The sequence below is a fragment of the Astatotilapia calliptera genome, chromosome 20 (assembly GCF_900246225.1).
Source record: "Astatotilapia calliptera chromosome 20, fAstCal1.2, whole genome shotgun sequence".
Taxonomy (NCBI): domain Eukaryota; kingdom Metazoa; phylum Chordata; class Actinopteri; order Cichliformes; family Cichlidae; genus Astatotilapia; species Astatotilapia calliptera.
In genome coordinates, this window is record NC_039321.1 from 12,691,330 (window position 1) to 12,707,713 (window position 16,384).

The 16,384-nt window shown below is 40.3% G+C and overlaps 1 protein-coding gene across 4 annotated transcripts in view; it reads left to right on the plus strand.

The window, feature by feature from the left end:
* The window catches only part of arhgef10lb (Rho guanine nucleotide exchange factor (GEF) 10-like b), a 39,237-nt gene that overhangs the window by 9,195 nt on the left and 13,658 nt on the right, over window positions 1-16,384 (plus strand). For all 4 annotated transcript variants that reach the window (XM_026154246.1, XM_026154249.1, XM_026154247.1 and 1 more), the window contains 8 exons: window positions 3,186-3,278; window positions 5,080-5,250; window positions 5,970-6,115; window positions 6,960-7,126; window positions 8,520-8,635; window positions 14,032-14,159; window positions 14,279-14,379; window positions 15,152-15,273. In XM_026154246.1, the coding sequence (XP_026010031.1) occupies window positions 3,186-3,278; window positions 5,080-5,250; window positions 5,970-6,115; window positions 6,960-7,126; window positions 8,520-8,635; window positions 14,032-14,159; window positions 14,279-14,379; window positions 15,152-15,273 (1,044 nt within the window). The remainder of the gene's footprint in view (window positions 1-3,185; window positions 3,279-5,079; window positions 5,251-5,969; window positions 6,116-6,959; window positions 7,127-8,519; window positions 8,636-14,031; window positions 14,160-14,278; window positions 14,380-15,151; window positions 15,274-16,384) is intronic.

Genomic DNA, 16,384 nt, shown 5'->3' on the forward strand with positions numbered 1-16,384 from the left:
TGCGCGGACCACACTTTGTATTGTTAAATGATAGGCTTTATCGAGTGAGTCGTGACACTTGTACAGAGGAGGAACACACCTAGTTGTTAGTGACTAAGAGCCACCGGGAAATGATTTTCAAGACAGCTCATTATAACCCCATGGCAGGGCATATGAGATATGACAAAACTCTGGAAAGAAGAATGGCCAAATGGCAAAAATAATAAAGGAAGTGAAAAAAGGAAAATGTGCAGATAAATAATAAATGGGAAAGGAACTACTCATTCCAAGATGGCTGCGCACACGGACATGAAAAACATGAAAAACAAACTGGACCAGAAGCTGCAGCTTACCTTTGACTGCTCCTGAGTGGGGAGCATGCTCCCTTACTGCTTGGGTATTTGATATGCAAAGGCCACTACTGAGAACAGGAGGGGTAACAAAAGAATCAGTGGCTGCCCTCTGCCGAGGCCATCACCAGCTCCTTCTGTCTCAGGAAATCTAGGGCACTCACAGGTGACCCCAATCCAGGGCACTCACAGGTGACCCCAATCCTGCCCACTGACCCACCAATCTGAGCCATGGTTGGAGTAACCCTCATCACTCAGGCCACACTCACACACAGACTTTACTCAGACCAAGTCCTCTTGCACTACTTCCAAACACTTTGGAACCTGTCCTCTAATGTTTGCCTTTTCTATTGAATGCCTTTCTCTTGTTTTGCATATATTTGCATATGGAGCTTGCAAAGAAAAGCGTCTGGACTTCTTTAAGTTGCTTGAAGACGTTTCACCTCTCATCCGAGAAGCTTCTTCAGTTCTAAGGTCAAATGGTGGAGAGTCCCAGATTTAAACCTAATGGGAGTATCCCCCCACAGAGGGACAAAAGGACCCCCTGATGATCCTCTAATCACCTGAGCCAAGGTGTGAAACTGGGTGTGGGTCCCAATCAGCCAGGGTTTCGGGTGAGCTCATTGTGAAAACCTGGCCCCACCTTATCATGCGAGGTCAGATGGCCCAGGATGTGAGTGGGCATTAAGGCGTCTGGGGAGGGAACTCAAAACTGGATTATAGATGGCAGAGAGTTGGTGTCGTAAACCACCGCCTCTGTTCAAAGATGGTCGCTCACAGTCGCTCACATAGGTGGCTTCTTTCACTCCTCTTTCAAACCATCTGTCCTCTCTGTCCAAAATGTGAACATTGGCATCCTCAAAAGAGTGTCCTTTATCCTTAAGATGCAGATGGACAGCTGAGTCTTGTCCTGTGGAAGTGGCTCTTCTGTGTTGTGCCATGCGCTTGTGAAGTGGCTGTTTGGTCTCTCCAATGTAGAGGTCTGGGCATTCCTCGCTGCACTGCACAGCATACCCCACATTGTTAAGTCTGTGTTTTGGAGTTTTGTCTTTCGGGTGAACCAGTCTTTGTCTGAGCATGTTGCTGGGTCTGAAATGCACCGGGATGTCATGCTTGGAGAAAACTCTCCTGAGTTTTTCTGATACACCGGCTGGGCCATCTGACCTCAGGAATTCGCATGATAAGGTGGGGCCAGGTTTCACAATGAGCTCACCCGAAACCCTGGCTGATTGGGACCCACACCCAGTTTCACACCTTGGCTCAGGCGATTAGAGGATCATCAGGGGGTCCTTTTGTCCCTCTGTGGGGGGATACTCCCACTAGGTTTATATCTGGGACTCCTGACCATTTGAGAGGTGAAACGTCTTCAAGCAACTTAAAGAAGTCCAGACGGTTTTCTTTGCAAGCTCCTTTGACTACAATGACCTGGATGACTGAGAACCTTCACAGATATATTTGCATATATATACCTGTGTGTGTATAATATATATACTCAGGACTAGGGATGGGTATCGTTTAGGTTTTATCCGATACCAGTACCAAACTGGTACTTTTGAAACGGTGCCGGTGCTTAAACGGTGCTCAAACCGGTGCTTAAAGAATGGAGAACACAAAATTGGTCCAAAAAACCTCACGTTCAGCTGTTTTTTTTTGTAAAAAGATAACAATGTTAGCCTTTTCTGCAGCTATAGGGCATATATGGTATCACTCTTGGCTGGAAGCAGTGCTTAAACAATGGAAAAAACACAAACTTTGTCCAAAAACCTCTCATGTTTGACTGTTTTACACTTTTTTTTTGTCATTTAAGCCTTTTTGGCCAGGGTGAAGGGAGTATCTGCCATCAAACAAGAAGACAGCCGCATGTAACTACGACAGTGTTTGCTAGTTCACCTTACAGGCGTTAATTTAATAACGTGTTTAGCCTTATTGGGCCGGGTTTAAAAGAGAGACATCATCCACCTGTTCGCCGCTCAGAACTGGTGCCGTTTATGTCAGAACCGGTGCCATCATGGCACCGGATACCGGTACCCATCCCAACTCAGGACCTTACTGCGAAGTAACAGTGCTAGACACTTCACCACTATGCCACACTGAAAGAAAGAAAAATACATAGAAGTAAAATTCCCGAACATATAATCTGTAGTTATTTAATAGTGTTGTCAGTGTTACAGACTATAGAACACTTATGAACTTCAACTGAAACATTCAACTACAGCATCTGCATGAATACCATGACATCTTTATTGAAACACATATGCACATTATTCTCCGTCTTTTCAGACAAACAATACAAACAGTATAATGTGCCACAGCCACTGTTTGGCCACCTGTGCTATTTAACTTTAATATTTAATATGAAATCATTTTAAAATGCAGCAGCACAAAATGCAGTCAATTTGAGAGAAGAGAATCCTCTATATGCCTAAGAAACAGTCTGCTTTGATGATCAACTTTTTCTGCTTTCCTGAGGAACATCATCTGTGGTTCTTTTACCCACACCTGGAAATCTCAGAATAAGGAAGGGGGAAACTGTGAATCAGCCACTGAGATCAGCAGCAGACTTTCAATATCAAGAGTTAATACATATTTGAAAATGACTCAGCTCTGTAGTGTTGTACAGCAACCGTGGAAGACGAGGAAATCCTCCCCATTCTTCCCAGCATGCTACATACAGGCATAGGGCAATATTCCATGTGGACCATAATCAAGTGGTTGTAGGATCTCTAACTGTTAGTTACAACCATTTACCTCAAGTGATCAAGTGATCTTGGAAAATACAATACTTTGTTTTGAAACATGAAGCACTTCCTATTTTAAGCTCAGTGGAAAAAAAAACTCTTTTCTTTCGACCTTTAGAGGAAGCAGGCATCAAGCCCAGACAGAATCACCCTATATGGCTTGATGGTTAAACCTATTCAGCGCTTCCCACAATTCATTCTGCTGCTACAGGTGAGTGACTGATGACACACCAGTGACTGCATCACTCTGATCCCTTGTTAGCATGTCTCAACCTCTGCACTCGTGGGTCATGACCATGGAACGCAAGCTGAAGGTTCAGGTTACAGTTATTACTTATTTATCCAAATCTTACAAGGCAAGCGAAGCAACCAGTTGATGAAATGCAGTTTAAACAGATGACTTGCATGCTAAATAGGAAATGCTGACTTTTAGAAAAGGTGTGTGGTCAAGTGTACATGTCAATTCATACTGAAACTTACCGACTCTTCTGGAATACTGTAAGGCTGAAAAAGTTACACTGAAACTTTCTGATGAAAGGAAGTGAAAGGCAGTTCTCGCCACTGTCTACTCCAGTGCACTGTGCATTCAGCAAGTAGTACTGTACCAGAAAGCTGGTTTTTCAAAACCCCATTCAAAAAAGTGAAACGAATTGCATGAATATTTAATATTACACTCAGTTAGAGTACACGTCAGTACATAGTTAATCTGCATGACATAAAAAAGTTAGCCTATTGTTTGTGAATATAAGTGACAGTAACAGCTAAATAGGTAACAATGCAACAATTGTTGTTCTAAATAGTCTCCAGCTCCCCTATAAACTGGTCGAAATCCACTATTTTACCACTCTGTATGGATGAGGAGGATGTGGCAGATCTTGTTTCGCCCCATCACCTTCAAACAGACAATATTAGATATTTAGGTATTAAAGTTTCCTCCAAGCTGACAGAATGAATGATGAATTTCACTCCCTTGTTTAAATTTATCCCAGAGGATTTAAACCCCTGGATCAACCTACCTATATCACTTAGTGGAAGGATAGCAACAGTTAAAATCTCAGTCCTTCCAAAATTCTATTATGTATTGTCAGTGATCCCTGTATCTCCTAAAACCTCCTTGTTCAAGTCTATTAAGTCATCTCTGTCAAAATTTTGTTGGAAAAATAAAACTCCCCATATCAAATTGTGCAAAAACAAAAATCTCCAGGAGGTCTAGAAGCAGCAAATATAGAATTATATTATTTAGCTAATCAGCTAAAATATCTTATTAAATGGTTTAATCCTCAATCCAAATTGTTCTGGTTACAAACTGATCGAGCATTATGCCGAGACATACTTTTATTGAATCTCCCATTCATCAGACAAACTTTTCACAGCATATCCATAGAGTCATCTCTGTCAGCCTGGTGGGAAATATTACCAACTCCACAGCCTCACCATCTCCTTACTCTCCTATTTGGAATAACCCAGATAATCAACCAAAAAAAAAAAAACCCCATTAAACTTCACCTCTTCGAAAATCAGAGGAATTACACATCTTTGTCACTTTACCCAAAATAAGACTTTTATTAATTTTTACAATTTAATTCAGGTCTTTGGCAATGGCAATTCAGTTTCTTGAGTACTTTTAATTAAAATCAGGGTAACTTTAAAAAACAATGGCTTCAAGGAGGAAGTGTTACAAACCCTTGGTTCAGAGAGAGGATGAACTGAGGGGCTGCACTAAACGTGATATAAGACGAACAAAGACTATTTGTCTGTCAGTCATTCTGCTCTAGTCCAAAAATAAAATAAGGACTCAAGAGAATGGGCAGACTTTAAATGATCAAATAATATTTAATCTTTCCTTTTTTAACCCACTCACTTAAATGTAAGGTTGTATTTGGTAAAATACTATTGTCAAGTGAAAGGTTTTCTATATTTTCTGTCTTTATAATGAGTTCTCTCTATGGACTATTAAATTCTCTGTCACCATAAGATATGTTATATGAACAGTCTCTGCTGTGTTGCATCAGGACATGTTGAAGAACACTCCAAGGTCCCACAGTGACCGGCTGCCCCTGCAGCTGGCTCTGACTGAGCTTGAGACCCTGGCCGAGAAACTCAATGAGCAGAAACGTCTGGCTGATCAGGAGGCTGAGATCCAGCACTTAGCTCACAGCACTGGGGAACGCAATCTCAACAAGGTGACAACTATGCATTTATTTATGCAAACATAAGCTGTTCATGAAACTTGCGGGTAAATTTGAGATAATGGCATGACCACATATATTCAGAAGTCACCAGAAAGTCCATTCACTTTCCTTTGTCCAATCAATCTTTAAAAGCAAAGCTCCAGTTGTATGGATGCAAAGAACAAGCTTCTCTTACGTTTTTGAAAATGGTGTAAGGAGATTCCACAATCTGTGGGAGAATCTCATCTGATAGACTTTATTTGCATTACCCAGCATGAATTTGCATAGATGTTTGATTTTTGAGTCCTCTTTCATTTTTCTAGCTGGACGTTGAAAGTACATGGTTGGGTGGGTTCATCCTCCAGCATGTGTTCAGCTAAATTAATTTGTATTGCTCATGGTACCTCTGGGCAGCTGACGGAAGATCACCAAAGTTCTCTATTCAAGCTGAATTTAACACTAGTCTAGTAACCAATGGGTTACCTTAATATGGAATAAAATAAATGAGAAAATTTGTTTCTCAAGGAATTTGATATCTGCAGCTAATCAGCACCATGCCAAACTGTCTGCAGATATGAAGGTGTACTTTGTCAGCTCTTAGCTTGTGACATGAATCTTACCTGGGATAAAACTACTCTGAAACTTGATTTCAGTGAAGACATTTCTTGATTTCTGTAGTTTCAAACATTATGTAAGAATACTTTGTAATCAGTGACCTGCATTGTTTTTAGCTGCTGAACTCAGAACAGAGGCAGCTGATTCATTGTGAACTTCTTACTGAGATAGTTTTTGGGGATAAAGGTCAAGTTATCAAGTCAAAGGAGCGGAAGGTCTTTCTCATCAACGACACCCTCATTTGTGCAAATGTGAACCTGAAGTAAGTACCAAACCTCTTTAATCCCAAACTTTACTCCTAGGTGTTTCTGAATATCCTGACTGGTGCGATACGTATAGTGACCAAAGTCATCTTGTGGTGATTGTTGTTGTGAATTGGCACTATATGAATAAAATAGAATTCAATTAAAATTAACTGAATGGTTGGAGTGAATTTGCAATTACCCAGCTGTTATTATTTGGGATATTATACAAGTTCGTCTCGTAGGGTTCTCAGAGCTTGAACAGGTACTAAAAGAAAGCCATGTCAACTACAAATATTGGTGTTATTATTGGTTTTATCTCCCCATTATTATTATTATTATTATTATTATTATTATTATTATTATTATTATTATTACTTAATTAATTTATTATTTACCAAGGGAAACTGGACTTGTATTCTGCTTTGGCTCTGCTGCCACAGGGACAAATACTTTTTGGCCAAAGTGTATTTAAGATACTAAATATGGAATTTGCCCTGATACATCAATTGGTGTAGGACTGTGTGTGCAATAGTCCTTAGGCATCGATAAACGCTCTTTATGAGAATGCTTGTGACTGGGTGAATGAGATTTGCAGTAGAAAGTGGTTTTAGTGCAGGGTTGAGTGGAAATAATGTATGTATTGGTATCAGTCTGTTTACCTGCATACGTAGATATACTTCCAACACAACCCCTCGGTTGACTTATTGAGTTAATAACCATCTTTACATATGTTACTAAGTGTCAGTGAATCTAGATAAGAAAAACATTTCCTAGACAAGCTGCAGTTACGCCATAGCTGTTGTGTCCTGCTGAGACCCCCAGTCCCTTGTTGTAAATGTTTGCAATGTATTTGTCCACCAGGGGTCCCCCTGACATCAACACCCTGGTTCCTGTTGGTCCTAAGTACACAGTGAAGTGGAGTGCTTCTCTGCTGCAGACTCAGGTGGTGGAGGTGGGGCAAGATAGTCTGCAGGGCAAAGACGGTGTCATCACAGCCAGATGTCACAGCTCTACTGCCAGCATCACTGGTATCATATCCACATCTCATTATCTGAGCTACCACACAGATTGCTGTGCAGTATACTAAAAGCAAGCAAATATTAAGAATTTGATTGGGAATTATTCCAAGCTATCTGTTTTAAAGTACTGTGTAAAGGTCTTGAGCCAGGAGTCATAATTATGACAGAATCACAACAGTGTGCCTTTCTATAGAATACTGATATGAATATATTAGTGCTGTCCGTGTTATGGTGCTATGGTGTTAATGTCATTTTAACAAGATTAACGCTGACAGCACTAATTGAATATATGTTTGCAGAAAATATAAACACAGGCTGTGCACACTGAACAATCACACAGAAAGTGATGCTTGTGTTCTATGATTATTGCTGACTTTTATTTCTGAACATGAACGCATAAAACAATTATTTCACTGCACTGCTAATGTTCTTATATAAAATGGAAAATCGAAATTTATATGCGCTCTGAGTGCAAAGCAATATATACACTACCAGAGTGAGAGGCACCCTGAACCCAAACAACTACCACAGCATTCTGCAGCACCATGCAGTACCCTCTGGTATGAGCTTAGTTGGTCAGGGGTTCATCCTACAGCAACATAAAGACCCAAAACATAGATCCAAGCTGTGCCAGAACTACCTCAGGAACAAAGAACAAGGTGGTGAGCTTGAAAACACGGAGTGTCCAGACTTAAACCCCATCAAGCTGGTTTGGGATGAACTGGACAGAAGAATGAAGCAAAGCAACCTACAAGGTCCACATTTATGGGAACTTCTGCTACAGATATGGGAGAATATTTGATTTCTATTGTAGAAAGAAGCCACGGCTGTGTTCAGCTGTTATATCAGGTGCTACTTTGATGAGTCAAAAGTTTAGAATACATTTTGGTCTATAAATTGATTCCATGATTTCTTTTACTCCAATTGCGTATTTGTACTATGCTTTCATTTCAGAGTGCAATGAGACATTAAACTGCATAACTTTCATGAGCCACACCCATTTTCACACCTTGGCTCATGTGATTAGGTAGAGGATCATCAGGGGGTCCTTTTTCCCTCCTTGGGGGATACCCCCATGGGGTTTAAATCTGGGACTCTCCACCATTTGACCCTAGAACTGAAGAAGCTTCTCGGATGAGAGGTGAAACGTCTTCAAGCAGCCTAAAGAAGTCCAGACGCTTTTCTTTCCAAGCTCCTTAGACTACGATGCATGTGCTTGTTGGTTCTGGGGCGTGTGGCTAGATGTTCTGGCCTCCCTCGGGGTGGTGCTCTGCAGTGGCTTGGGAATCTTTGGCATTGGAGGGGGACTTCCCCAAGCACCCACCAGAGGTCCCCTCTGATACTGAAGATGCCTGGTACAAAGCTGTCATAGATGCTAAATGTGACCACGTATGTGTTTCAGGTAAAGTATTGCTTGGCCCTCCAAGATTGTATCAGGAATTGGAAGAGCTGCAGCATGACCTGGCTGTAGTGGAGGAGGTCTCACTGTTGGTTGGCACGCTCCACGGAATCTACCAGGTAACAATATTTATTATTATTTTCACTTTGCTTTATGAATTCAATTCAATTCAGTTCAATTCAGTTTTATTTATATAGCGCCAAATCACAACAACAGTCACCTCAAGGCGCTTTATATTATAAGGTAGACCCTACAATAATACATACAGAAAAAACCCAACAATCAAATGACCCCCTATGAGCAAGCACTTTGGCAACAGTGGGAAAGAAAAACTCCCTTTTAACAGTAAGAAACCTCCGGCAGAACCAGGCTGAGGGTGGGGCGGGGCCATCTGCTGCGACCGGTTGGGGTGAGAGAAGGAAGACAGGATAAAGACATGGTGTGGAAGAGAGACAGAGATTAACCCTTTAGAGCCGATTGGAGCGGGAACGCTCTGTTATGCGTAACTATTTTTAAATCCCAGTAGCACTGCAACCACGTAAGCTAGCGCAAAAATTTTTTTTGCATATGAAACCGGAGGAGTTGTACTTACATCTTATGCCATCAGCTTGTCCTAGGTCACGGTTTCCTTCCACATAAAGCTTTGCAAAAACTGCATAAAAAGCGCTTGCAGGAACAAAAACATAATATTCCAGAAACACGCTTTACCGATCCGATCAGCTGTCCATAACACTTCCTACGTTGGAATAGACGTCAGCGCAAACTTTTGCATTTCCGCCATTACCTGCCCGAAACCGGAAGTGACGTCATTTTCGCGGAAATGTAGTCTTTTTTGCGATCAGGGCCTCAGGGCCTATACTGCTCTTTTTAAAAGTTATCTTTGACTTTATGACTTTCTGTGTCTTTTCTGGGATGCTTAGGACTCATATTGCACTGCTGGAAATAGTTTATTTTGATGCATATGCTGCTTTTTTGCAAATTTGCAGTATAATATTTATTTTTGTTTTTCCTGCAGTGTATAAAAATTGGTGTATTTCAAAAATAAAACTATGAAGACACTCAAAATACATTTCCTGTGGTGGGAAACTATTTTGTGCAACTTTTTTGTATTTACAGTTTTGAGGGATAAGCCTCTTAAATTTCTCTAACTACAAATATATGTTAAAAAATCAAAAACGATTTTAAATTTTTTTGTAGTTTATTGCACTTTTTTGCAATTTATGTAATTACTATGCACTTAATGAATACATATTATTAAAATCTGGGCTATAATGTTTGTATTGATGTATAGCAACTTGAAATGCTCCCAAAAATGGCTCCACAGCATGTAAAAATATAATATAAGCTCTGGCGGACTTGGTTCTATGGTAGGTCTTAAAGGGTTAATAACAAGTGTGATTCAATGCAGAGAGGTCTATTAACACATAGAGAGTGAGAAAGGTGACTGAAAAGGAAAAACTCAATGAATCAGGGTAGTCCCCCAGCAGCCTACGTCTATTGCAGCATAACTAAGGGAGGATTCAGGGTCACCTGGTCCAGCCCTAACTATATGCTTTAGGAAAAAGGAAAGTTTTAAGCCTAATCTTGAAAGTAGAGATAGTGTCTGTCTCCCGAATCCAAACTGGAAGCTGGTTCCACAGAAGAGGGGCCTGAAACCTGCTGCTTTATGCAGCAGGTATGTCTTCCTAAAAGTGTTCTGAAAGCATGTGAGATATAGAGATTGGTTGATCACAGCTTTTCTGCTGTTCCATCGATAAATCGACAGATATATTGATGTGTTCCTTCTGAAATTTCACTCTTAAATTTTATGGAAACACTGTCACACTATGTAAAATCACACCTTTTAGTTTTGGTGTCATATTTGGCAAGTGTTAGCACTTTGTAAAAGAGATTTGTTCTGATTTCATTTTACAGTTTTCCTCGATTGCTTACAGATTTTCTCGATTGCTTAAACACATTTCTTGAAACTATGCCTTGTATCCCCAAAACAGTAAGCACAAATCCATAATGTCTCACCCAATTTCCCAAACATCGTATTGTCAGGTCAAAATGAAGCTCTACACTCAAAATCATTCACTCTTGCTGAAAAACCAAACTTTGCCCACAGACATCACACACAAGACCTCAAAAACACACACACGACAACATAGTTGTACACACTGGTGCAATAAATGTAAAACAAGTTACGTTGCTTTTGGTTCTTACCCTCAAAAACCTTTTCACATGATGAACACAAAAGACGCAACCAATGTATATACACGGGCATACGGTTCTCTGTCATACACTTTCCACTGCCATGCCGAAAATAACTCCTCGTGATTAGAAAGGGAGAGTATTCAGGCAGAAAGATGTTAGAAAACCTTGGGTTATTGGTAAACCAGTCTCGAACCAGAGCAGCGTGATGGAAGCTGACAACAAGAACGTAGTGAGGCTGCTCTGGCTGCTGGTTCCCCTCAGTCCCACTGGAACATATGTTGTCTCAGACCACCAAGAAAAGCAAGGAGAAGCATAGTGTTATAGTAGGGTGACCAACCATCCTCTTTTTTTGCACTTGACTTGTAAAAGCCTATGTGATATTTTTTATTTCACCATTCATTAACCGCACATAGAAGGCATCATTTAAATATGTTAACGTTTTCTTTAAGTACCAGAATACAGTTTTTCTGAATTGCTAAAACACATTTCCTAAAATCTCATCTCTTTGTCTCAAAACACTAAACACAAACTGTAAAATTCAAACTACACACACAAAACCTTTGATTTGTCTTGCAAAACCAAACATTTGACCCCAAACTATTTAAACTTTTCTCAAAATCAAGCACTACTGTCAAAAACCACACAAAACCAGCCAACGTGCAAACACAACTTAGCAACTATTACACACTACAGAAATAAATACAAAACACTGTGAGAAAGCGGGAAAAGAATGTGTATTTATTCATTCATTTATACTTGTACTCACATTTTAACAAAAAAAAAGAAAAAAGAACTGCAATAAAAAAAGTTACATATACATAAAAAAAAATTTTTTTACAGCATATTCAGATAATTTAATCTGCTTGAAGTAGATTTTCCTGTGTTTAAGAATTTCGGTCGTATACTTTCCATCTCCATGCTAAGAAAAACTCCTTGACAGGGTTCAAAAGGGAGAGTATGGTGGAAGAAACACATTGATAAAATGCTGCTCATTGTGAAACCAGTTGCATATTTTTGGACCTCGGTGAAAGCTCACATTGTCCCAAATGATATGGGATGCTCTGCCTGCTCGCGATGTCTCTGCTCAAGCAAAGCATCCTGTACCATCCAGGAATGTTGCTAGAAGTTCGGTGTTGTATGGCCCAACAGTAACATGACAGCGGAGAACCCCATAGCTGCTGATGGCAGCACAGTTACATTTCCACCACGCTGGCCAGGCAGTTCAATAATGGTACGTTGACCTATGACATTGCGACCTTTTCTTCTCCTTTTTGCTAGATTCAACATGTATGTTGTTTTCTATAATCCACTGCTGTGTTCCATGCAGTCGAATTCCATTATTCTGATTTACCATATCCACAATAAGTGTATCCTGGTGTTGTGAGCGCATTCATGTCCTTCCACCCTCATGTGGCCATCCTTCAATTCTAAACAAAAAACAATTTAGTTATAAGTATACTTGTATACACAGCACATGTATACATCATACTATTCATTTACAGAACTAAAATTAGTTTGTTGTGTACTTGACTCAATGGTTAGGCCTCATGAATACATCTTCGTGGATGAAGCTGTATTCAATCTAGCAAAAAACAAAAGAAGAGGTTGCAACATGTGTTTTCCATTTTGAGTGGTAGAGAGTTAATGATGAAAACAGTGTGTTAGTTGTGTTTAACTTCTGTTGCCTGTGTGCACCATTCTGGATACAAGTGCACCACACTGCTAAATGTGTTTTGTGTTTGAGAATGTGTTTAGAGAGTTTTGGTAAACGGGAGATTCAGATTTGCCAACGGTCTCCTAACCACATAAATAGTGTTTAAGATTTTGGCAACTGTGAGATTGATTTGATGAAAGAGTTTTCATAGTTGACAATTTAGTTTTTACAATGGGGTTTAGTGTTTTAGCAATTCAGAAAAACTGTAAATAAAGTTTTTCATGACTGGGCCAAGTGTCCTCCTTTTGGAAATCAAAATATGGTCCCCTTATTTATAGGGTCCTAGAATGGCATGGCAGTGGTGTACCCCTCGTTGGCTGATGCCGGCACAGGGAGCAACATTCCCTCCACGCTGACCAGGGGGCATTTACAATAGCCCAATGGCCAATTATGTTCCTCCACCTCCTCCTCCCTGGTGTCCTAGACCTCCTTCTCCTCCTCCTCCTTGAAATGTCTTTGGATCCATTGTTTCAAACCTGAATGAGCTGACTTTGCCGCTTTTGTCTATCTATCAAAGTTTCTGATTGGTGTGTGATACATTTTGACTTTTAGTGTTTCCACTTCGTTAATTGTGTGCTAATTGAGCTAAAACTGTGCTGATGTGAGTTAGCATTATTGACTGCTAGTGCTTTCTAAGTGACCACATGGTGTCAGCACTGACAAATGTAGGGATTTGTGTGTAGAGTTTTGCAGTAACAGTTCACCACATCTGACTCATGTGGTAAAGCAGGGGCATAGTGTTTATAGCTCAGGGTAATGGGTGTGCTTTTTGGAAAGTGGCATTATGGTTTTGAAATTTGGGTTCACAAGATTGGTTATAGTGATTAAGCAATCAAGAAAAACTGTAATACTTCATTGTCCTCTTGATTAATAATAATTGTTTTGTTTAACCAGTTAAATATAAATATATCATAATAGCAAGCTGTTTTGGACAGACAGCTATAACTGCATTAATGCCTACTATCTCAAACCAGGCATACATATGAAGAAGAATAGTACAGGACAGATTTTTAAGAACATGGGTGATGTGCAGAGTAGTAGGTAGATGATTAAAGCTCTCACTTTCAATTCAATTCACGTTTTACAAAATTCACATCAAGGTGCTATATACTGTAGGACCCTACAGTAGTATTGAGAAAATGATATGGCTCAACAGCTTTTAATGACCATAAAATTATATGAAAGAATTGTAGGTTAAGAAAAGGTGATCATCAGTGAGCAGCAGTATGTCTAAGCACATTATTGATTAAAACTCTGAATGTGTATGTAAAAGACTGCAACCCAACACACTGTTGTTGCGGTTGTGTTAGGGGTTCTTATTGATTTTGCATTTATATAACTCTTCCCAGTTCGGTACACTCTTCCTCTCCTCTTGTCTCTGATCTTATTATAAAAAGGGAAAAACCTTGTTAGATAAATTATCTCCACCCGTCTCTCCAACCTCCCTGGGACCGACCCTTGAGTTCACTGCAGCACCTGCAGTTGAGCAAGCGACCACACCTCTGCTGTATTTGTTTATAAATAAAAACAAAACAAAACACAACCCCACCCCAAGCAAGTGAGGTCCATCCTTTATTTCCCCCCTTTTTTTAATCTCCCTGCCAGAATCTGAATACCACAGTGTCTCAGGACTGGTGTCTGGCTCTGCAGAGGCTCATCCGTCTAAAGGAGGAGGAGATCCAGAACGCCAACAAGTGTCGCCTACGCCTATCTGTTCCAGGCAAACCTGACAAGTAAGTGTCAAGAGGTCCATATCCAAAGCAGACTTAGAGAAGGGGCAGTGAGGTTTTACCAGGCAGAGGTGTGTGAAAGTGTTTGAATATTATGTGGTCATATCTTCTATGCCTGACAGGTCTGGTCGTCCAGTGAGCATCATGGTGGTCTTCAACACTCCCAACCCCTTCAGTAAGATCTCCTGGGTGAACCGTCTTCACCTCGCCAAGATAGCCCAGAGTAAGTTTAATTGTGTGTGTGGAGTGTGGAAATGGACTGCTGCGTGCATAGCATTTTGATACTCTGAGCACTCAGATTCACAATCTTTTTAGATTTGTGCTTCACCTAAAAACTACCAACCAGTTAGCAGTGCTGATAAATGCTGTAAAACAATAAAAGCCAATTTTAGGTTAAATTGAAATTTGCAGCCTATTCATGCTGAGACATGAGTTTGACATTAATTCACCAATAAATCATCAAATTAATTTTACATTTAATTTTAATCATAAGTTGTATTTGTCTTCAACTTTAAAGTTACTACATACATGCAACCGTGGTTCAGGGGGTTGGGAAGCTCATCTTGTAACCATAAGGTTGCCGATTCGATCCCCAGCGTTGTCTGTCTCGGTCATTGGGTCCTTGGGCAAGACACTTCATCTACCGCCTACTGGTGTTGGCCAGAGGGGCTGATGGTGCGATATGGCAGCCTCACTTCTGTCAGTCTGCCCCAGGGCAGCTGTGGCTACAACTGTAGCTGCCTCCACCAGTGTGTGAATGTGAGAGTGAATGAATAGTGGAATTGTAAAGTGCTTTGAGGATCTATGAGCGCTATATAAATGCAATCCATCATTATTATTATTATTATTATTATTATTATTATTATTATTATCATCATCATTATCATCATCATCATCATCATCATACAGCAAAGTCTGCATTTTGACAGTTTAAGAAAGTTGTTAGTTTTTGTCTTTAATGTTTGTGTGTGCGTGCGTGTCTGTTGTTTGGTCAGGAAAGGAAAACACATCAGGTTGGGAATGTGCTGAAGAAGATGGGAAGACGAAAGCTCTGTTAAGCTGCCCACTGCTTACCTGTAAACTTTCGGTTTTCTCCTCCAGAACACACACTCTGAAGGTGAGAGAGCTGTTGCTGATGACAAATACAGTTGTCCAAAAATGTTTCACTTAGAGTCTGTGTTTGATTAGTCTTTAATTAAATGAAGGAAATTTGTGGTGACTCAATCTCAGCTGGACTATCCTGACCTCCTGCTTTCAGCTTCACCAGCTCTTCCCCTGCGTTGCTGCATGTCCACACATTCCTCATAGCCTGAACAGTTTCCTCCCATGTAGTATTTTCACTGGCCTTCTTACAAGTGGGTAACCGCAGTCCAAAAGACACATAGCAACAAACTACTCATCAATGGTTTGTTGCTATGTGTGGACCAGGGCCGTGCAGAGATGTTTGAAGGGGTGGGTGCTCAAAGTTAAAAAGGGGCACATGCAGGGAGTGCAGAATTATTAGGCAAGTTGTATTTTTGAGGAATAATTTTATTATTGAACAACAACCATGTTCTCAATGAACCCAAAAAACTCATTAATATCAAAGCTGAATGTTTTTGGAAGTAGTTTTTAGTTTGTTTTTAGTTTTAGCTATTTTAGGGGGATATCTGTGTGTGCAGGTGACTATTACTGTGCATAATTATTAGGCAACTTAACAAAAAACAAATATATACCCATTTCAATTATTTATTTTTACCAGTGACACCAATATAACATCTCCACATTCACCAATATACATTTCTGAGATTCAAAAACAAAACAAAAACAAATCAGCGACCAATATAGCCACCTTTCTTTGCAAGGATACTCAAAAGCCTGCCATCCATGGATTCTGTCAGTGTTTTGATCTGTTCACCATCAACATTGCGTGCAGCAGCAACCACAGCCTCCCAGACACTGTTCAGAGAGGTGTACTGTTTTCCTTCCTTGTAAATCTCACATTTGATGATGGACCACAGGTTTTCAATGGGGTTCAGATCAGGTGAACAAGGTGGCCATGTCATTAGTTTTTCTTCTTTTATACCCTTTCTTGCCAGCCACGCTGTGGAGTACTTGGACGCGTGTGATGGAGCATTGTCCTGCATGAAAATCATGTTTTTCTTGAAGGATGCAGACTTCTTCCTGTACCACTGCTTGAAGAAGGTGTCTTCCAGAAACTGGTAGTAGGACTGGGAGTTGAGCTTGAC